Genomic DNA, 23,733 nt, shown 5'->3' with positions numbered 1-23,733 from the left:
TAGTTTCAGAGAAACTGCTTTGTTTCACTGAGGGTTAATCTTACTGACAGCCACTAGAGGAGCTTCCGCGATTCTCACTGTGAAAATCACAGTGAGTAGACGCTGGACGTCCATGTGAAAGCATTGAGTAATGCTTTCCTATGGGCAGTTTGAATGCGCGTGCAGCTCTTGCTGCGCATGCGCATTCGGAGCTCATGTGGGCAGAGGGAGAAGAGTTCCCCAGCGCTCAGTGAGCCCAGCGCTGGAGAAAGGTAAGTGGTTTTAACCCCTGTTTATTAGTTGCAGTAAAGGGACATGCATCACTTGACTATTATTTTTTTTAAACCAACAAACATGTTTAACCCCTAATGACACATGACATGTGTGACATGTCATGATTCCCTTTTATTCCAGAAGTTTGGTCCTTAAGAGGTTAAACAAGCAGACACACCAAAACAAAGCAAGACAAACTTTGAAAAGTATGTAATAAGTGTTAAAATCTTAATATAAACTTAAATGTACACTATAATAATCCAGATCACTTCAGTTCATTAAAGTGGTCTGGGTGCAGTGTCACTTCCCACTGCAATATAAATCATTTTAGAGAAACTGCAATAATTATCTTGCAGGACTAAGTCCGCAGAGTGAGGCTGGGAGGCGGAGCCGGAATATGACGTCATTTTCCGGCTCCCAGCCTCACTCTGAGGCGCGCGAGGGAGCTGAGCAGACAGCTCAGGGGAAGTGCTCCCTCGCCGGCCGCCTGCCTGCCAGCGCCGCCCGACCGCCAAACAGCCACTGGACCACCAGGGAGGAAGAGACACCCACCCCCAGCATTCCCAAAGGTAAGGAGGCTGGGGGGGGGGGGTGTTAAATTTAAAAAAAATGTATTAAAAATAAATGAAAAAAAAACGTGTTAATAATAAATTTAAAAAAAATGTGTTAAAAATAAATAAAAATAAATGTGTTAAAAATAAATTTAAAAAAAAACGTGTTAATAAATTTTAAAAAAATGTGTTAATGTGGGTGGGTGAGTGTGTGTCTGTGTCTGTTAGTGTTTGTGTCTGTTAGTGTGTGTGTGTGTGTGTGTGTGCCTGTTAGTGTCTGTGTCTGTTAGTGTTTGTGTGTGTGTGTGTGTGTCTGTTAGTGTGTGTGTCTGTTAGTGTGTGTGTGTTTGCCTGTGAGTGTGTGTGTATGTTAGTGAGTGTGTGTGTCTGCTAGTTTGTGTCTGCTAGTGAGTGTGTGTCTGTTAGTGTGTGTCTGTTAGTGAGTGTGTTTGTCTGTTACTGAGTGTGAGTGTGTCTGTTAGTGTGTGTGTGTTTCTGTTAGCGAGTGTGTGTTTCTGTTAGCTAGTGTATGCGTATCTGTCAGTGAATGTGTGTGTGTGTGTATTTAGAATGCGGGGCGGGGGGAAAGGTTGGGTGGGGGTGGCGCCTGAGTTGTCACAAAACCAGGATACACCACTGAGTCCAGGTCGCCTATATGACGCTGGAGATCTTCCAACTGCACTTGTCCAATGCACTTTTAGAGCATTCCTAGGCATAGGCCACTGATTGGTTGGTTAGATTAGTGATCCCCTTCGAGTGGGTGTGGAAAACATAAGAAAAAAAAAAGAAATGGACAAAAATGAAATAAAATAAAAAGTAAAAAAAAAAAATCATATTTACCAAATTATTTCAGCCTGTAGAATGAGGCAACCGTCTCATTTAAAGCTAAAGCTCTTGAATAAGACAGTTGTCTCAAAGTGATGCAAGTCCGTTTAACAAGAGGGCAAGGGCTAAATCTAAGACTAGTAAGTACTAACTTAAAAATACATTTTTAAAGTTAGAGTGTTTCTTTAATAATAGGGATTAACCTCAGCCTGGAGTCTCTCTTTAAATAAAATGGGAAAGTTACAACTTACTATGTAATGCATCAAATTGTGATTTCATACAAGTTGAAACCTGTACACAACTCATGGTTCATTATCAAAGAATTCTGCTTCTCTAAAACATTTCCCACCTTAAAATACTTTTGATTGTAATCTTAGAGATAAAGCTTACAGATGTTTTCTACCAAATAAATTAGCATTGTATATGCAGGCTGCAAATTTCAGATCACTACACAGTGCAAGGTATTACAAGAATAAATCTGACAATTACAAACTGAGTTTTCATTTTTAAAGTAATCAGTATATAATTTTTTTTTTTTTTTTTTTTAAATTCTTTATTTTTCTTGTGCATACGATAACAACAGGCGTGTAGAGCCACAACAGCGACTACAAGCGTTTTCAAGACTTTCCAATATGTGGCAGTTTGGTCGGCACATTTTTGTATAATCAGAAGAGTAACAGGCTGTTAAACATTGCTTTTTAGAATATAACATTCTAGCGTAAGTAGGCATTTTAAAAGTGAGATGTGGGATTGAAGTAACATGCTAGTCTAACCACAGGCTGAGTGAAGATATACTGTGTGTGCTGTAGTATGGTTCAAGTAGGCTAGGCTTTTACAGATCTCTTATATAACATAGCACAACTCGCCATTGTAATTAGGCGTATCAAAGGTTAAACGTAGGTTTGATGGAACGTGCTAGATTAATAATAGGCTTAGTTAAAACATACTGTGTTTGCTGTAGCATGGTTCAGTTAGGCCAGGCTAATACACGTCGCTTATATAACATAACATGCTAGGGTAATTAGGCGTGTTAAGAGTCAGTCGCTTATAGAACATATAACATGCTAGGGTAGCTAGATGGGTTAAGAGTTAAACGTAGTTTGATAAGACATGCTAGATTAACAGCAGGCTGAATTAAAACACATTGTGTTTGCTGTAGTACGGTTCATTTAGGCCAGGCTAATACAAGTCGCTTATATAACATAACATGCTAGGGTAGTTAAGCGTGTTAAGAGTTAAATGTAGGTTTGATAAGACACGCCAAATTAACAACAGGCTGAGTTAAAAAACATTGTGTTTGCTGCAGTATGGTTCAGTTAGGCCAGTACTAGTCACTTATATAACATAGCATGTTAGGGTCGCTAGGCGTGTTAAGAGTTAAACGTAAGTTTGGTAAAACATGCTAGATTAACAACAGGTTGAGTTAAGACATACTGTGTTTGCTGTAGTATGATTTAGTTAGACTAGGCTAATACAAGTCTCTTATATGACATAACATGCTAGGGTAACTACCGTATTCATTCGAGTAAAACGCGCACACGTGTATAACGCGCACCCCTAATTTTCGATTAAAAATCGGTATAAAATTTTATACGATTTTTAATCTAAAATTAGGGTGCTTGTTATACTCGAATAAATATTCGAGTGGGTGCTCGATAATACCGACCACCGGGCTCATTACAAGCCCGGCGGTCCTGGGGGGGCCGGCAGCAAGCGTTTACTCACCTCCGTGCAGCTCCTCCAGCTCCCCAGTGTAAATCTCGCGAGACCCGCGGCCAGCTCTGACGACGTCAGAGCGTCAGAGCTGGCCGCGGGTCTCGCGAGATTTACACTGGGAAGCTGGAGGAGCTGCACGGAGGTGAGTAAACGCTTGCTGCCCGCCCCCCCAGGACCGCCGGGCTTGTAATGAGCCCGGCGGTCCTGGGAGGTATATTTATTCGAGTATAAAGCGCAACCCTAATTTTAAATTAAAAATCGGTAAAAAAAAGTGCGCGTTATACTCGAATAAATACGGTAGGCGTGTTAAGAGTTAAATGTAAGTTTGAAAAGACATGCTAAATTATCTACATGCTGAGTCAAGACATACTGTATTTCACTGTAGTATGAACCCGCCAGGGCAGGCGTTTAGTTAAATATATGGTTATGCTGTCTGAGTGCTTATCATTGAGGGCAGGGTTATGTCGAAACATTATGCTTTTAAAATGCACTGCAGAACAAAGTTAAAGAAAATACTAATAAACGATAAAATAATAAAACAATAAGACCACTAGGTTGCCCCCCATCATTGGTCATATCAGAGGAGAGATTATGCAATTTAATGAACGGCTGGAGATGTAGCTGCAAGCCAGTTCATCTCTTGCCCCCAAAGTGGAGCATGACCCCAAGGGGCCTGCATGTGGCTGTTCATCCAATTCCTTTGTCTGGTAGGTTGTCAGTCTTGGGGTGCATAAGTCTGCTGGTTTCTCGTTGGGGCTCGGTGCCGTGATGTGGCTTGGTGGGTTGGGGTGGGTTGCGGTGTGCATGCTTGGCTTTTTCCGGTATCCGTGTTTCGGGCCGTGTCCTCTTTGCCCGTGTCAGGAGCTTTTGTTCAGTTTGCCCTGAGTTCCCAGTTCGAGGTGTCTTCATGTTAGGAGAGTGCTTTAGTCTGCTTGTGCGGTCGGCGGGTTTCCCCTTCTGTCGAGTACCAGGCCCCGGGTGGCTTTGGCGTTCCCGAGTGGGAGCTGGAGTCCCTGGCTCTGCAGGGAGCGCAGTGTCTTGGGCTCTTTGCTGGATTCGGTCCCAGAATGCCTGGCACACCATGTTGAATCTGTGCTCAAATTGTATTCTCCACGCTTGGATCTCTGGGCTGTCTGAGAGGATCGTGCGGTCCGACTCGGCGGCCATCTTGGACGCGCCATGCGGTTGCTGGTTCACGGAGCGATGCCCCTCGTGGAGGTGAGGCTTCCCCAGTGGGGACCGGGATATCCCCCGCCGGTCCATAGGGGGGGGTTGCGGTTTGGCAGGAGGTCTGTGGCGTGCAGCGAACCCAGCATCTGGAGATCGGCTGCTGCCCTCGAGCTTGGTGCAGGCCCCAGGTCGGTCATTCCGGCAGGGATTCTAGGTGTGTGGGGTGTCACCTAGGTCGCCAGCTTCTGCAGAGCAATTTGTGGTAAATTAGGGTTCAGGATTGCGCAGATTGCCCCTGATTTTAGCCGGTATTCAGGCCCAGGCCCAGGAGCCCTTAACATGTGCGACTGCACGGCTTCACAGTCAGGCCACGCCCCCATCAGTATATAATTTTGGCATTAAAAAAAAAATACATTTTAAAATAAAATAAAACTCCCTTTCAGCATTCCCCTTTGTTGCAGAGAAGACCCCAGATCGGTGGCCTCTAATTAGGACAGTGAAGTTAAGGATGTGCCTGAGATGTTTATTCAAGATCCTTCTCTCATTGCTTTCACTCTGTTTTAAGAGTGCTAAGCCCTCACATAGTGAATGGAGACCAAGAGTGAGCCTCCATTCAATTGTGCCAGTGATTTTCATTAATGAGTAGTGCAAACAAAACAAAGCAAGCTACCCATATGCAAGTGAACAGATTTCTCATATGCTGCAAAGGTACAATAAAAAAAAAGTACACCTTGTCCCTTTAAGAAAACTATACACGGAGTAAAAACATAAACCCTGCACATAAAAAGGGACACTATCGTCACCAGAGCAACTACAGTTTAATGTACAGGCGGTACTCGAAAAATTTGAATATCGTGCAAAAGTTAATTTACTTCAGTAATGCAACGTAAAAGGGAAAATTAATATACGAGATAGACGCATTACATGCAAAGCAAGATAGTTCATAAGTGCGATGATTATGGCTTACAGCTCATGAAAACCCCAAATCCACAATCTCAGTAAATTAGAATATTACATGCATTCAATAAAACAAGGAGTGTACATAGAACAATATCGGACCTCTTAAAAGTATAAGCATGCATATGGACTCCGTACTTGGTTTGGGCCCCTTTTGCAGCAATTACTGCCTCAATGCGGCGTGGTATGGAAGCCATCAGCCTGTGGCACTGCTGAGGTGTCATCTGTTATCAGCTTCAGGTTGTGGTCGCAGCAGAAGAGTCCGCAAGGGCCCTCCGGGGAACAAACGGGATGGTATTCGCAGGGTCCCATGAGTGGGGTGGTGCGTTGCTTCTGATGCCCCCTTTTGACTTAGAGAGTCCCTTGAAAGGCCAATGGTTTTCAGGAGATCCGTAGCTCCGCTTAGGTCCTATACAGGATGGACCGAGTTGCCATGTAGAAATTGGAGGGTCCTCGACCCGCGCCAATTATAGCGGACGTTGCGATTCCCAAGAAGCATGGTGAATGGACTTTGGTACCTCCGCCATTGCAGTGTGTCGCTGCTACTCTGGAAGTGCATTACTAAATCTCTAGGCACCGCTTCGGGGCTCTCCGTGGCTTAGGAACTCTGAAGCATTCGTCAATGGAAATCTGCTTGGCCTGTTTTGGTGACAGCAACGCCGTTACTAACCTCCTCAGGAGATGCGGAAGCTCCGCTGCTGGGACGTCCTCCGAAATGCACCTGATCTTTAAATTTTTGCGGCGTCTCGAATCCAAATCTCCGCCCCGAAGTCTAAGGCCTCCTGCTTTCTTTTCAGGGCCTGCACGTCCTATTCAAGTGAAGTGATCTTCCGAGCCTGTTTATCCGCTGAGGCGTCGACTGTACTCAGGTTTACGAGGCCTGTAATTTCAGAACGTAGGGACGCCATATCCGCTTGAAGTGTTTTGGAGGTTCACCAGTAGCTCCTTCAGCGTCTCTGTCGTTACTGGCTGAGAGTCCGGTTTTAGTGGGACAGATTGTGATGGTGCTTGGGGTGGTAAGTCTGTGGTTCCTCTGACTTGGGAAAACTCTTCTAAGAAGTCTGAGGAGTCGAAGTACGCAGCCATTTTAAGCCCACACGCACCCTGCATTTGGCAAAAGAGATCTCCGATTGTCATGCTGGTCCTCTGCTTTTTGGTCTTGCAACCCATGAAGGCTTGGGGTATGAGATTGCTCAATGTTATGCACAGAAAATATGCTATTTTAAAGCAGGTCTGCCCAGGGCTCTTCAGATGTGCGTCTAGTCTCCTCGACTGCTAGGCTACGCTCCCCCATAGTTTTTACATAAAATACTAAATGTTTTGCAGTATGCTGCACAATAAGCATACCTCTTTAGCCACACTCCCTCACTCCAGAAAAATACTTCCTTATCTGAATTACAAAGCAGCCTACATTAGAAAGAGACCCAGGGAGACATATAGTAACTACCCGTTTATAGTTTCTCATACTGTCTGCAGCCAGGATGTGAACTGACAGCCACTCGGTCAGTGCTGTAAGAGGCTCAGGCTGTGTGTATAATTTTGATAAGGAAGTATTTCTGGCATGATGGGGAGTGGCTAAGGGGGGCAGAAAAAAAATTGTGCAAAACTACACAGATTTGAGCATATAAAAAATACAGCATATTATTGAGACCAAAATCTATCAAATGCATTAAAGTTGTTTTGGTGTCCCTTTAATGAGTTGCATCCAGTTATTGCAATAATGCATATACCATTGTATGTTATCAAAATGAACTTGTAAGAAATATTTATAATTTGTCTCTCTCATTAGTTTGGAAGAGGAACACATGAGGTTTTTTCTTTCCTTCTTTTTTTTCCCCCCATGCATCTCACATAACAGGAGCAGTGAGAGAAAGAACAAGAGAGATGTGCATGTGCAAGGACAACCTCCTACTGAAGCCGCTAGACCACCAAAGTTACCCTGATATTAGACATGGGAAGATACAAAGATAGCATGGAAGAAGACAGTGACACTGAAAAAGTTGCAAAAATACTGAGACAGACTTAGAGTTGGCAAGGAACCCCAGCATAGGACATGGAAATAGGAGAGACAAAGTATGGGTGGGTGGTTAAAATCAGGCTGACCAGTAAAATATGTATGTAATTGTTTAATTGAACATTCAGCATTCTATACAAAGGATAGTTTACACCCCTGGTGCACCTAGCATACAGTCCCACATACTATGTTCTGTATAGTGTAACTGGAGGCAGAGTACTCAGATAGAATGTAACAACCAGCACACTTTCCAAATGTTTGCCATTTGCACATGCACACACAAAAATGCTTGACATTTTTGGATTTTGAATCAAACTGCACTTAAACAGAACCAACCATTAATAAGGAATGCAATTGGTTTGAAGCTTTATCAACTGCATATTTCAATATGAAACATGAAAGTAGCATGCTTCACAACAGTCCTGATTGCAAGTGAAAAAAATATACAAGACAAAATATACAAGAGGTCTATTTTGTGTTATATATGTTGACTTTGTTTGAATTCCAATGAAATGCCAACAGTCTTTAGGAGCATTCCATGAAGATTTTATATCTTCTACCAGAATACGTTGCTTCACTCTGCATATAGCATTACATAGTAGTCTAGGTTGATGAAGAAAAAATAATAATAATTCAAGTCCCTCATGTTCCACCTTGAAACCAATTCTTTTATGCAGTTAATCCAACAGAAGACAAACAACCCAATTGTAGCCATTTCCAATTATGCCACCAAAAAAAAAAAATCCTTCTTGACTCCATAATGGCAATCAGATTTCTCCTTGGATCAACAACCTGATCACATATATATCAATTATATCCTTGAATATTGTGTTGATTGGTGGAACTAGAGTAGAGAGGGCCCTGGTGCAAGAACATTTTTGGACCCCCATCTGTCGTCCAGCTCCCACAATTATTTGTCAGCTGGGGATCTACCATTTGCCCATCCTTACAGGGTTGTATTTAGCACAGAGCAGTGTTTGTGTATTTGAATGCAAGCATGTTTTCGTATGGAATGTGTGTGTGTGTGAATGTAGCTTATGTGTAGTGTTTTTATGTACTGTAGCAATTTGAAAGCAGTGCTTTACAATTGTGTAGGGTTTACCTTTGCATGTACAAGTGTGTATGTAGTGTTGACATTTGAATGCAGGGGTAAATGTGTGTGTGTAGTGTTGGTATTTGAAAGCTGAGATGTATGCACATATACATAGTCACACACATACTGTCACAGATACAAACATACACAGCTACAGACATGCAGATACACAGACAACAAAAACATATACAGATGCACAGACACATGGGTAGATATACAGACACATTAACATGCATACATATACACAGAATGACGCACAATGACATTCATACAGATACACGAAAGAAGAAAAGGACCACAGGCACTCAAAATTGAAACCGTCTTTTTTTAGATTTATTAGGAAGAAATTTATTTATTAGGAAGAAATGCAACGTCAAGCAACGTTTCGACCAACAAAGGTCTTTTTCAATTCATACAGATACAAACACAGGTACACAGACATACAAAGAAACAGAGGCATACACTGACACACGTGCAGATACACAGACAAAGAGACACAGACATGCATACACACATACAGACATGCATGCAAAATTTACACATTTCAAGCCACCCTCCCGTTTCCTACCTTTAGGGTAATGGAGGGTGGCTTACCTGGTCCACTGGGTTGCCTGAGGCTGTTGGGAGTTAAAAAGTTCTCCCAACCCAATCCCCTACTCTGTCTTCCTCCTGCGAGGCTCTGTGTTAGCTTGAATGTAGTGACTCCCTGCATTGGCATCATTACAGGTGCCTGGTTGCGCTTTTAAAAGGCTACATCACTGACTGGGCCCCGGAGGACACATTGCCATTGGGTGGTCCTAACTGAGCTGATTTTCTTTATGCCAAAAAAGATTCCAGGGGGCGTGGCTAGCCGAGCAGCAAACCAGACGTGCTGGTGTGGAGCTCCGGCTGAACACACTGTTTAAACCGACAAATTGCCACGAAAATTACCAGAATTTGACCAGAAAACCAGCCTAATACTGATCCAGATAACCCCGACGTCAAGATGGGGCGAAAACATAAGAAAACAACCTGCCTGGAGGGCTCAAACACGCCAGACATCAGACGGTCCTTCAATAGGCCGCAAAAGCAGACACAACCTAAGATGGCGCAGGGTGGCGACCAAAGCTCCAGTGACTCAGAGGCATCGGCCCAAGAAAGGGGCCCCCGACCACACAGACCACCAACGCAGTGTACCAGACGGAAGACTCCGACTCTGATGAATCGCCCTCTACAAAAGGCGATATTAAAAAGCTATTACTAGACTTACGGAGGGTCTGGAAGTCGGACCTAGACGTGGTGCGATCTGAGATAACCGGAGTCACGGCGCGTCTGGGAGCAGTGGAGACTAGGGAGGGCGACAGAGACAGAGACACTCTCATTGCAGAGACCCAAACCCAAGTCACCTCCCTGAACCAGCAACTCCTGCGACTTACCCGCACAGTGACCGCGATAGAAGCCAGGCACCGCAAGAGAAATGTTCGAATCCGTGGCGCACCGGAAACAATAGGCCCAGAAGCCTTGCTAGAGTTTACCAACAAAATGGCGACCGCGATGGCAGCAAAGAAAAACGGCGAAACATGGCCAATTACAGCGGCATTCAGGATCCGGAAGGCCGTGGCCGCCCCCGCGGATGCCCCCAGGGACATTATCGCCCTTACCCGAGACGTAGCGGTAAAAGCGGCAATTATGGCCCAAACGAGGAAGACGCCCACCACCACGGTGGATAACCTTCACATCAAGGTATCTGATGACTTACCTTTTGCAACGCTGCTAGAAAGAAGATTCATGCCAATCACACGGCAGCTGAGAGACCGCGGCATTAGATACAGATGGGGGGCGTCTGGCACGCTGGTGGTGCCACACGGGGACAGAGTTCTTTCGCTTTCAGCAGAGGAAGACCCCACAACCTTCCTTCAGGAGCTCCAACTCCCTCAGCCCGGACTCCCTGGACAGGAGAGAGGCAAGACCCCCAGCACCACCAGTGACAAAGCAGCACAGGAGAGAGGCTCAGTGGGAATAGGGGCACAGAGAAAGCCACGTCCACAGAACCCTCCATAGGACTGTTAGCACGCTAGAGATCTAAACATACGCCAGCCCAACGGGCAGGTTGGAGACACTTGGGTGCACTAAGCTCTTTACAGGCCCCCAGGTGTCTATATTGACATTTACCCCAGTTGGTTATCATTTTTCCCTTTTTTTTTTCTTGTTTCTTCCCTCTCAATTAAAAAATGTTTTATTCAGAGACGCATCTATTGATATTGCAAGGGTAGCCACACTGTATCGGACACCCCAAACCCAACACTTGCACAACACGGCCCATGACGGAGATGTGGGGAAAGACGGGGATGGGCAAGTTCACCAGCGAGAGTGGAAATGAGAAGGACACGTGACGGGGGGGGAGTGAGCAGACTCCATACCAATAGGGTACACGGGGCAGCAGACCCGGGCGCATGACAGCACCTAAGCAGCTTTAGATGCTCTCTAGACCCACAAAGGTAGCCTATCCCATTGCGATCCATGGCCGCCCTTCTGAGAAACCCTGGAGCAGGGAACAACATATCCCCCTTAGACTACACTGGGCAGAGGGCTCACAGCACAGCAACTCACACACAAGCGACCACATAAAGGAAAAGGAATAAGGCACATGAACGTGAGTAGGCACAAGACCACCTCACAGACAGGGAGAGGGCTAGTGACAAATAGGGACAGGGCATAAGGGAGTGAGAGTGACCACTGCAATGGGTGAAGGGATGCGAGAATGTGGAGGAAGCAGAGCAGACAATAAGGGATCCAAAGTGAGTCATACAACACGAACGGACGTCATATAACTGATGCCGGGCGTGATGTGCCTGGGCGTGCAGCAGCAGCGTAAAAGCTAAGAGGCAAGTCACATACTTATCCTGAGCAGTGACTGCCGGAAAGGCAGTAACAGTTGCCATCCCTAGGCAGCCACACAAAGGCTAAAAAAAAGCATGACAGTACTCCCGCGAACCCCCCAGACATAGGTCAACTAACATCCCGACCTTAAGTCGCCCACACTCAAGGAAGTCCCATAATCATACTCACCAGCTTCACACTTTTAATATATTACTTACATACTATGATTTACTAACTTAAAACATTGCAGTCTGAATAACGATGACTACTGTTAACGAGACCATGTGTAGCTGTTTCCCACTAATAACCATTATCTATACTATAATATGTTTTGAAATGACCAGTTAAACTATCAAAATGTGCATCTCGAGCTTATATTACAACATTGTATGCATTGAATAGCCAGCAGTAGCTGTTGTGGCACTGTGGGCCCATGTGTTAATCTCGTTGCACAATCAAAATAAAGAATTAAAAAAAAAAAAAAAAAAAGCTTCAAGGTTTTTGTTTTTTTCTTAAAGGGAAACTCCAGTGCCAGGAAAACGATCTGTTTTCCTGGCACTGGAGGGTCCCTCTCCCTCCCATCCACCAATCCCCAGTTACTGAAGGGGTGAAAACCCCTTCAGTCACTTACCTGAGGCAGCGGCGATGTCCCTCGCCGCTGTCTCCTCATCCGCGCCGCTCCTCCCTGTGCTTCTGTCGGCCAGTGGGCGAGACGGATCACGAATTTCAATGCTTTCCTATGGGGATTTGAGCGACGCTGGAGGTCCTCACACAGCGTGAGGACGTCCAGCGACGCTCTAGCACAGGTTTCCTGTGCTATAGAGCAGGAAGTTCCCTCTAGTGGCTGTCTAATAGACTGCCACTAGAGGTGGAGTTAACCCTGCAAGGTAATTTTTGCAGTTTATAAAAAACTGCAATAATTACACTTGCAGGGTTAGGAGTAGTGAGAGTTGGCACCCAGACCACTCCAATGAGCAGAAGTGGTCTGGGTGCCTGGAGTGTCCCTTTAACAATTTGTAAGGTGCATAGTATAAAAGTAGCAAGGTTGTACAAAAAGGGTAAAAGTATATTTACCAAGTTCGTCGTGTTACAATGTTGGTCGTCATCATATAAGGAAGGTATACAGTTGATTCTTAGAGAACATCGTTATCTTGCTTAAAGGGACACTGTAGGCACCAAAACCAATTCATGGAGGGCGGTTTGCTATCACATGTGACTTGGGGGTATTTGTTAAGGCAAGTCAGCAGGAGCCGGCCCATTGATAGTACGATATGTGGCTCTGGTGATCCTAGGGGTGATGTAAGTACCAAGACTATATGCATCAGATATTATTGGTTTGACTTTTTTGGGTGGGTGGCTTAGCGCAAGTACTCCGGGTCTGTGCCCCAGGTTGTCAGGATGGGGTCTAATACCCATTTCGTCAAGGCCCGTCCCATGGAAGTCTGTTTGGGCGTACCAGTTTGCCATATCGTCCGGCACTCAAATGTAGTTAGCATTTCACGTCTATAATAGAATCCCATTTCCAACAGTCTAATAGACACAGTAATTGGATGGGCTTTGCTAATGGTGGTTAGGGCTGCTATGAGAATGTGGTAGATCAGGTATTGTTTGTGTTTTGGCATATCCTTTGGGATGAGTTGCAGTAAATATATTTCTGGGTCTTTTGGTAAATTCTCCTGTGTAGAATTCAAAATTAGTGTTGCAACCTTGTCCCAAAATGGTGTAATATTAAGGCACGTCCATCATATATGGTACATTGTGCCACGCTGTGTCTGGCATTTCCAGCACATGCCGGATGAGCCTGGTCTCATATGTCTCAGTCTGGCGGGCACAAGGTACCAACGATTTAGGATTTTCCTGGATAATTCGATGTGTGGTGTGCAAAGAGTAATCATTTTGTTTGCCCGAAAAATTCTAGACCATTGTGTGTCCCCTAATGTTTTCTCAAAAGTCTGTCTCCCAGGCTTTAATAAAGTAAGGTCTCTCACTACCTCGTCGCTGGGTCGCAGCTATGTATAGGGAAGAGATGAGTTTGGTGGGAACCTTCTGTTGCATGCAGAATTTCTTCAAGTCCGACAACTGCCACCCATTTACAGGGTGCATATCATTAGCAGAATGTTTATGGAACCAAGATCTGATTTGAAGATATGTAAACCAAGCCATATCTGGTTATATAAGGTCTGAAAGTGTTCAAACATGTGTAGGCTTTGTGCATGTACCATTTGGTGTAGGCGGTGAATGCCATGGGTGGACCACAGTGATGCAGTAAAATTTGGTATGAGGGTCGTAAAAGCTTTCAATGGCATCGCCAGTGAGACAGTGTGGTTAGTGAGCGATGTGGAACGATGCGCATCCCACACGCATAGGGTTAGGGTCGTAGCCATGATATGTTTGTACTTCTGTCTACGGTACACGCAATCCGCCTTGCCTAAAGGGTCTGTAAAGTGTTGAGGCAGCTACCCTGGGTTGTTTGTTATCCCATATGTAGTCACTGAGCATTTTTTGTGTGTCCCTCAAGTATTGTGACGGGAGTTTGATGGGCAGCGTGCGGAACAGATATTGGAGTTTAGGGAGAAGGATCATTTTTATGGCTCCTATATGTCCCATCCAGGACACATATTTGCCTTTCCAGCTTAGGAGTTGGTGTTTTATGCTTTTGGACAGTTTGGTATAGTTAGCCTGGAATAGGCTCTGGGGTTGACTGTGAATTATATGCCCAGGAAGGTGAGGCTATCTTTTCCCCATTTGTATGCGTATTTGGTTTTCAACCCATTTAATGATGCAGTGTTCAAATGAACGTGCATTGCCTTCGCCTTTGTAATATTTAATTTGTAGTATGAGCAGGCGCTATATCTCGTTAGGATGTCCCTGAAATGTAGTAAGGATGTTTCAGGGTTTGCGAAGGACAACATCATGTCGCCTGCAAACATTGAGAGTTTATATTCAGTTTCACCCACTGAAATGCCACTTATATTCTGGACCACACGTATGAGGTGTACCAGGGGTTCCAAAGCTAAAATGTAAAGCGGGGGGGGGAGAAAGGGAGTTACCCTTGCCGCATTCCATTTGTAATTTTGAACTCAGAGGACAGAAATCCACTGTTTGCAACCCAGGCAGATGGGTCAGAGTAAAGTGCTGACATTAATGACAAAGTTCGGTGGGAAGTGGAATTTCTCTAACACAGCGGTGAGGAAGCGCCAGTGCAGTCGATCAAAGGCTTTTCGGCATCTAGCGAGATGAATACACTGGGCCTCCCCACGCTGCATGCTCTGTATAATAGGTTTAAGAGTTTCCTTGTCCCGTCAACGCCCTGCCTGCCCACCACCTGATCCCCGTGTATCACAGTGGGAAGCATGGTTGAGAGCCGATTGGCATTTATCTTTGCCGGCATTTTGGTATCTGAATTTAACAAGGATATTGTCAGGGTTTATTTGCTGTTTTAAACAGCAACCCTTCCTTTTTCTGTGTCTGAGTTTTCAGCTGAGATTAACAATCAGCTCCTTCAGTATGTTGCCACGGTAACTCACCTTATAGTATTAACCATCCCTGCTGCTAATCAGGCAGCCTATTTAAGCAGCATATCCCAGTACCTCCTTGCCCTTGCGTGGTTTCCTGTTCCCCAGAAGTCTCCTTGTTCCTGTGAGTTCCTGACTCTGGCCTTGTTCCTGACTTCGCTGCTCTCCGTTCTCCTGATCCTGGCTCGTCTGACTACCCGCTTTGGTGCCTGACCCCTGGTTGCCTCCAGGACTTTGCTTTTGGTTATTACTTTATTTTCTATTTATTAATAAATGTGTTTTTGCATCTAGTTCTGTCTCTGTCTGGTTCCTGGCCCCTGACAGATATAGGCCGGTTTTGCGGTCTATTGAGGGGTTTCCCTGGTTTCAGGAGTGTTGCAATGTGGGCTAAAAGCATTTCTGGTGGTATGTGTCCCGTGTCTATGATATTGTTGAGCGTTGTTAGGAGGTGTGGGGCAAGGAGCTTGGAAAATGTTTTGTAATAATGATTTGTGAAGCCATCTGGGCCCGGTGATTTCCCAGGGGGAAGAGTGTTGATGGTGTGTGAGTTCCCTGAGGGAGATTGGGGCTTGCAGCGTTTCGCACTGTGTCAGAGTTAGAGAGGGAAGCGTAATTTGAGAAAAAGTTTGGTGTTTCTTGTTCTGTAGGTTGGTCTGCTCCCTTGAGTGTTTTATAAAAGTTTGCCATGTTGTCATTAATATCTTGTAGATTGAATACTGGTGCCAGCGGACAAGATCAGATATGTAATTTTGTACTTGCTTTGTTTATTTCGCAGCAGGGAGGCTAAAGAGTTTCCTGCACTATTACCGTGGATATAGGTTTGTAGTTTTAGTTTTTGAAGAACGAGTGTGGTTTTGGTGAACAAGAAGTCGTTTAGTTTTGTTAGGTTGATCTATCTGGAGCTGTCCCAGCGCTGTTGGTCTAAGGAGCTGTGTATAGGTTTGGTTTCTCAGTGTTTTCAATAATGTGGTATATTCCTGTTGTGAGATATGTTTGAAATATGATGCTTGGCTAATGACTAAGCTGCGCATGACAGCTTTTTTTCTGGGCCTGCCATACCGCGGGGGGTGAAACATCTGGTGTGCTATTTATTTCAAAATATGAGGAGATTTCCTTCTCCAGTGTGGCTTTGAAGTCTGGGTTGTTCAGCAAGGACTCATTAAGGCTCCATGGGGCCCTGCCTCTATGTGGGAATGGGTCTCGTAAACATGAGGGTTGTTGGGGCGTGATCTGTACATATTATCTCACCAATGTAGCAGTCTGTTAGTAGTGGAAGAAAGTTGCTGGCTAAGAATACAAAGTCTATCCTCGAGTAAGTTTTATGTACCAGGATGAAGTATGTATATTCTCGGCTGTTTGGTCCGCCAGGCGTCATAAGTCATATTCAAGGAGCAATTTGTTGAGTGCTTTACAATGTGGAGAGAGACTTCTGTCTCAATGTTTTTGAAGGAACTGTAGTGTCTAGATACAGGTGTAATATGTGATTTAGATTGCCACAAAGTATCAAGTATGGGAGTTGTGGAGTGGGTATTTTGGAGAGCACTCTGTGTAGGAAGTTCTTTTGGTTATCGTTCGGGTCATAAATACCAACTAATGTGTATGTCACATTATTTATGATACAATGTAGGATTATGTACCTACCTTGGGCATCAGAGGGAGTTATGTAGCAGAATGGAGACACCTCTGGATTTGGAGGTGTGAGTAAAATGGTATTGGTTTGGGAAATCTTGTAAGGCGAACTTTGGCACACTGTTATGGGCAAAAATATGTTTCTTGAATACACAGGATATCGATTTTTTTTCCTTTTTTGCGCTGTTTAAGAGTAAAAGCCTTTTATGTGGTGTGTTCAGCCCGCGTACAGTAATAGTTTGTATTTTCATAATTCGTGAGTGCTATGTGGAGCTGGTTTAATTAGAAAACACAACATGTGGTGAAAGTAGCCGTTTGACTCTTTGGGTCTGTGGCATAAGGACAGGGAAGAAAACTTGGAGGAGGGAAGGGATATTTCAGGGTAAACGGTGTAGGGGTCTGTACAGTTGCCCCCTATAGGGAGTTTGGTGCAGGATCGTTGCACCATGGGGGTAGGAACTAAAGATCTTGCGAAGTGGCTAAAGATCTCGTAAATTTTAAAGTGAACGTTTGTAACATCCCTTCTCGCCCTCGGGTCGTTCCCAGATTTTGACCCAGTGGGGTCACGGGACACGTCATCCCCTACCCTCCCAGAACTTGAAGGAGGAGACGAGGGGCCAAGGCGCCAGCCCACCGCTTCTATAGCATCTCCCAAAACATAACCGCATACAGTGCTGAGGGATTAGGTACTCCTATCACGGCATCAAATATATAATGAGGACTCATCCGCGTAGAGCATTAGCAAGTTTCACAAACCTTAGGGATTAACTATGACATTTTAAACAGGATATGTGACCCCCCACCCAGTTAGCCCAGGCTTGAAGCGTGCAAATGTGATATAATAAAACATGGGTTCTGTGCCCCATCGGCGCCAACCATCAAGTGGATGCGCTGGTACGTGTCATCCATACTTTAGCAAGGTAGCATCCCGCCATGCAAAAGGTTGCATCCAGACTCCCTTTTTATCCAACTCCAAGGAGCTCCCAAGGCATTGCCTGCCAGGGCATGGAGCAGCTTCAGCTTCCTCCCCCCCCCCCGTCCCATCGGTGTGCGCTGATGCAAAGTCATCCATCTTTGTTTTCGACATGCACAGTGCATCTGCCCAGTTCTTGGACATATTTGCGCAGTGAGTCCATGGAGTGCTGCCAGGACGTAATCAGCCTTTGGGAGAGGGCATTGAGAGCTTGTGTTAGATAGCTCGGAGTCAGTGCCTCTTCCTTGTGGGAGGGTATGGGTGACAGGTCACTGTCTTCGGCGCCATCTTGAGTAAAGGCCTGTAGGCCCGAGAATGCAGACTGCGGTTTCTGATGGGAAAAAAATCAGTTTGTCAGCTTTAGAGGCGCTCTTCTTGTTCTTGTGCTGCAACATTGTCGAATTGTGTCATTTCTCAGCGTTTTGCATGCTGGGATTGGAATGGATTAAGAGCTCGGGTGCCGGAGCTATGAATTATGCATCCATCTTGTCCGGTGGTTAGCAATGCCCCCCCCCCCCCCTTCAAGGCCTTTAAAAAAAAAAATCTTTAGAATCTGATCACAACATTGGTCATAACATTGGGCAAGCTCCAATACCTTCCCAAAACACTAGCCCCCCTTTCTTCAGCCAAACATTTTCTTTACAGCTGGAAATTGGAGTGAGCTTTATAATCATAAAATTACTTGGTGCCCCCTTAACAACTAGGGATAAAACAAAGCATGTAAACCAACTGTACTTCATGTAGTAGTATATGGAGCTTATTTCTTTAGACACATTTTTGCCTTCTTCTTGCATAGATTTGAAAAGAACAGCTGTGTTTACTCAGTACAACATGTTTCCGGACCTTACCAGTGAAGCAGCAAGACCCTCTATATTAAGTAGGACAGGAAATGTAAAGTTGTTAGCAGCCCACAAATGTTTTAGCACCTTAAATCAATCCAGCAATGAAGATATTGTTGTTAAGAGATAGTCATACTGTAGTAATCATGTGATTTGACAATATACCCTCTGTCACAAAGTAAGAAGCCATATTGTATTGATCAAGCAACTTCTAGGATTTCTCTTAAAAATGGATTTGTCTGAATTTCCAACTACTTGTCTTTTTTTTTTTTATTTATTTAGTTTTAGATTTATAAGCAATGATCTGTCACACTGTAGTCAAATTACCCAGTTACCAAAAAAAAACAAGAAGAGGGTGGAAGAAATCTAAATCACATTTCTGACTGATATTTCAAGGCATAGCAATCTGTTGTAACCTGAAAATTTTGAGCAAAAAACATGTAAAATTTGGAATCCGTTCTAAATCAGGCTGCTCGTTTTGCTCCATAGCTCTATTCTTTATACTAGTGGTACCCAAACTTTTCAGGTTCAAGGTGCCCTTAATATTTCAATATTTTTCAAAGGCGCACAAAGTTAAAACAAATTTCGAGGTTGTGTATATGTACAGCGCTGCGGCATATACTGGGCTCCTGTTCTGCAAAAATGTTTCCAGGTCAGGGGCGGATCCAGAACCTAATCTCAGGAGGGGCACTGGTAGATTATTTAAATAAAAAATCCAGGCACAATAACCACTGCAGCACTCTGTAGTGGTTATGGTGCCAGGAGTGCCCTCCCAGGGTAATTAGTCAAACTGTTTAAGAACAGTTTGACAACTTACCTGGTGCCTGCCAGGATAGGGGCTGTAGCAGGGGATAGGGACTGTGGTGTTTGTGTGTGTGAGGGGTGAAATGTGTGTGTGTGTGTGTGTGTGTGTGTAGTGTGTGTACAGGCTTGGATTGTGTTTGTGAAGGATGTAGTGTGTGTGTGTGAGGGGCAGTGTGTGTGTATGGAGGGGCACTGTATGTATATGGGGGTAAGGGGGAAGTGTGTGTATAGTGGGCACTGTGTGTATGGAGGGAAATGTCTGTATATGTAGGGCAATGTGTGTATGGAGAGTAGGGATCGACCGATATTGATTATTTTTAGAGCCGATACCGATAATCTGTCAACTTTCAGGCCGATAGCTGATAACTTGCCGATATTCTGTACATTTACCATTTGGAAAAAATAAACTATTTCTAAAGGTAAATGCACAAAATATACATGCCACATGTGGTGGATGCAGTGTGTTTAGACAGGGGAGCTGTGTGTGTTTGTGTAGTGGATGCAGTGTGTATTTGGTAAGTGTGTATATATAGTGAATGCAGAGTGTATGCAGTGTGTTTGTATAATGAATGCAGCGTTTGTGTAGTGTGTATATAATGAATGCAGTGTGTGTGTAGTGTGTGTATATAATGAATGCAGTGTGTTTGTGTAGTGTGTGTATAATGAATGCAGTGTGTTTGTGTAGTGTGTGTATAATGAATGCAGTGTGTTTGTGTAGTGTGTATACAATGAATGCAGTGTGTTTGTGTAGTGTGTGTATAATGAATGCAGTGTGTTTGTGTAGTGTGTATACAATGAATGCAGTGTGTTTGTGTAGTGTGTATACAATGAATGCAGTGTGTTTGTGTAGTGTGTATACAATGAATGTAGTGTGTGAGTATGTATATAATGCAGTGTGTGAGTGTAGTGTGTGTGTATATAATGCAGTGTGTGAGTGTAGTGTGTGTGTATATAATGCAGTGTGTGAGTGTAGTGTGTGTGTATATAATGCAGTGTGAGTGCCGTGTGTGTATATATAATGCAGTGTGTGAGTGCAGTGTGTATATATAATGCAGTGTGTGAGTGCAGTGTGTGTGTGTATGTGTGTATATAATGCAGAGTGTGTGTTTTATATATTTTTTTAGCCTCTCTCCCTCCCCTGCCGGCTGCCTAGCATTGCAGTGCTAGCAGGCTGGTGAGGAAGATCTCTGATCTCCCTTCCGGTCCTGCAACGCTGGCAGGGGAGAGTGAGGCATGGATGGTTTCCGGTTCTGTGATCATAGCACCGGTGAAATATTTTGTAGTGCCTGTGCCCTGGGGTGTAGCGGCACACAGTTTGTGAACCACTGCTTTATACCTTTCAGCTTATTTTCTCCAAAAATAAATGCTCTACATTTTGGATAGGAATCCTTCAGCACTCCAGATGTTGTGGACTACATCTCTTATAATGCGCTTACAGCCATATTGTTTGCACAGCATCGGGGAGATGTAATTCACAACATCTGGAGTGCTGAGCCTACCCCTGCTGTACATACACCTGAACAGCAACTCCCAAAATCCATTCCTGTGCACAGTGCCCATAAATTATTTTGTTTATGGGATAAGCTCAGTAGGGCAATATAAAATGTACAAGTGCTACTGTCACTTGTCAGGTCTTCACATCAGGGCTGCCCAAAAGGTAGATACCCAAGTGTTGTGCTACTCCAACTCCCATGATGTTTTGCATGCGTTAAGAATGACAAAGCCTCGTGGAAATTGTAGTTTAAAAAGCATCAAGGAATCTACCTGGTGGGTAGCTCTGCTTTACAGGTCATACAAAACAACCATATTATCTTGCTTGGAGGGGGGGCAAAAGTGACAATCTTCTACTTTGGACCTGCAAGTATGCGGGACTTTTCAATTTTTATACATCATCCCACACATGCGCAACAATGTCATTGCCATCTATTGTTTACAGCACAAGAAGATTTATGTTCCCATCAGTCATCTTGAGAGACAGCTTATAGGAAATGACAGGACATGGTTGCAGAACGTAAGCCAAAATTGTGTCTCTTACATGAGACAAAGAAGTCCCTAGCTTATCTCATGTAGTACTGTCACCAGGTAGATGTGTTACCTTACCATTAATAACTTCCTGGATGCATATGACATCATCTCTACACATATATCATAGAATAAGAGACTAGAAGCTCCATATACAATAGAATAGCATTGTTTATATATTGCAGCAGATACAACCGTAGAAACTGTAAATAAAGTACTTTGTTGGTTACAACAATCGAATATATAAATTGCATTAGATAAGTAGGAAGTGGAGGAAGACAAACTATTATACGCAAGGTGTGACTTCATTTGGCAGAGAGATCTTAAAGAACTGTCACTTCCTACATTTTAGCACAATCTTATAGCTAACTAAACGTTAGTTACAGGTTGTACCAAGTTATTTGTAATTCCTTTTTTTACTTTATTGTAATTGACATGCTTTCTTAGGAAAAACATGCATATTAGTTAACTATTGCAGAGCCATACACACTGCTGGAGAAAATACCAAGTGCACATTGCAAAGCTTCATTAAAATGCCTAAGCACAGTCAACAAACCTGGATAGGACGGAAAGGTGTTAAAGCGCTAACAAGGTTATTTACTAAAGTGTTAGTTATGGTCAGGGACAAAAGCCGAACAAAACTAGTGGTATTTATAAATTTGTTGCGGTGTGCCAAAACAACATTTGTGCAATTCTGTAATAAAAGAGCCACCAAGTGAATTATATGAGAGAAGGGAGCAGTGGGAGGGATGAACCAGACGGTATCTGCCCAGTAATGGTGGCAGCCAAGTAACCCCTCCCACAATTACAGGCTGCGTCTTTCTATTTGTCAGGAATTCAAAGTCAACTAAAATTGTAGGCCAAAATAGTCATATTCTCAAAAACAGGTCTGCCTGAAATTTAGAATTTATGACCATTCATATATTACGGATCTATTGTCTAAACTCCAAATTCTTTTGAATTTAAAAATGGAATGATAAAATTGAGGCTAAAAAAAGCTGATATGGAGTCAATTACCTCATTGTGAGGCCACAAAATTGTTGATGTGCACTTTGTTCGAATAGAGTTGCTATTCACTGACCCATAGAGTGTCCGGGACAGGGAGGTTGTGCCAATTCCTGTTCTGCTTGCATCAATTGTAGCTCTTATGGAGGTGTGCGGTCTCTGTCTACTTCCACCTCAGCTATAGTCATTGCTTAGCTATATTATATTAGTTTGGCAATTCAGTTTTTTATTTACTATAATTCACAGTTTAGTGAATACACCACTTTAGTGAAAGACTGTCAAGAAGTGCAGGGTTCTGGAGAAGTATGTAAAGAGATCCAAAATGGTAGAAGTGGACTAGGGCATTATGAATGAGAGGTCTGGATTAAACAGATGGGAATTAAAAGGGTATAATGATATGGAATGTAATAGGCTAAAGAATCAGAGGGATTTTTAATGGCCAGAGGGGTCTAATACCATTCTTCCCACTTCAGGACCTAAATATGCTAAAACCACTGTAAGTGTGCAAGTGGAAACAAAATTATACATATGTATAAACACAAAGAGATGAATTTTTGTATAATGTTAACATCCATGTCTGTTTAATACCAAATCCATAAGTATGTCACATAAAATACAGGGCACATAACACAAATTAAAATAACCATGAAAAGAGAAAAACTATATATAGTATAATGTTGTACACATTGGACAAAATATGTAAACGCACAACTACTCGAACACACTGTAAATCCATACTAAATGCATGCATACTCATCTTCCCCTGCCAGGCCTTTATTAAAGGGACCTCCCTCTTCCTCCTCCTGTTTATCAACAAATACTGGCCATTATCAGCTCTGGATTCTTTTAGGATTTAAATGCCAGACACTGAGAGAAGTGCTGTCCCTCCTGAGTCACTACACAGTGACATGATACAGGTTTATAAAGCACTAAATAAATCAATCATTCTCCTATTGTCCCCTATTGATGTAAGCCAACAATTCAGGGATACTGCCCTGCATGGCTTCAGTAGAAAGTGAAGGAAAGGATGGAGCAAACGATTCAATGGGGGAGGACCAAATGAAAAAAATACTAATAATAATATTATATATTTGTGTGTGTATATGCTTGAGGCTATGAATCAATGTCGGCTTTATTCCTGACAATGTGTCTCTATCCGTTGTACAAGAGGACAGCAGACGTCTACAGTGTCACCCTTAAGGGGTTAATGGACAGATCTACATAGAATTCGATGGCTTGGGCCTGGTGGAACATTGCAGAACAGCAGAAAATAAAAGATGAAAAACAGACAATACAGCTTGATTTTTAGGATTCACCTCTGGATCTCAAGGAAGATATAAGCACACACATACATGAGGGATGGTCTCTATAGGATAGGTTGAGGGGGGATCTAACGGGCACTTAACTGTTAAGCGTGGAAAATCGTCCCTTCTTTTCATGCAAAGGCAGCTGTTCATTGCCAGACGAGGAGGGAGGTCTAGAAAGGAGGGGGAGGCTGAGCAAAAAAAA

The 23,733-nt window shown here is 43.7% G+C and overlaps 1 protein-coding gene across 4 annotated transcripts in view; it reads right to left on the bottom strand.

The window, feature by feature from the left end:
• The window catches only part of MVB12B (multivesicular body subunit 12B), a 166,636-nt gene that overhangs the window by 127,684 nt on the left and 15,219 nt on the right, over window positions 1-23,733 (bottom strand). For 3 of the 4 annotated variants that reach the window (XM_063432296.1, XM_063432295.1, XM_063432298.1), the window contains exon 2: window positions 23,631-23,719. The exons of the other annotated variant lie outside the window; for it this stretch is intronic. In XM_063432296.1, the coding sequence (XP_063288366.1) occupies window positions 23,631-23,681 (51 nt within the window). In that variant the 5' untranslated portion in view covers window positions 23,682-23,719. The remainder of the gene's footprint in view (window positions 1-23,630; window positions 23,720-23,733) is intronic. 4 annotated transcript variants of the gene reach the window in all.

This window comes from Pelobates fuscus, chromosome 9 (genome assembly GCF_036172605.1).
Source record: "Pelobates fuscus isolate aPelFus1 chromosome 9, aPelFus1.pri, whole genome shotgun sequence".
In the NCBI taxonomy this organism is placed as follows: domain Eukaryota; kingdom Metazoa; phylum Chordata; class Amphibia; order Anura; family Pelobatidae; genus Pelobates; species Pelobates fuscus.
The sequence above is the reverse complement of the archived record's forward strand: the minus strand, read 5'-3'. Positions and strand labels throughout refer to the sequence as shown.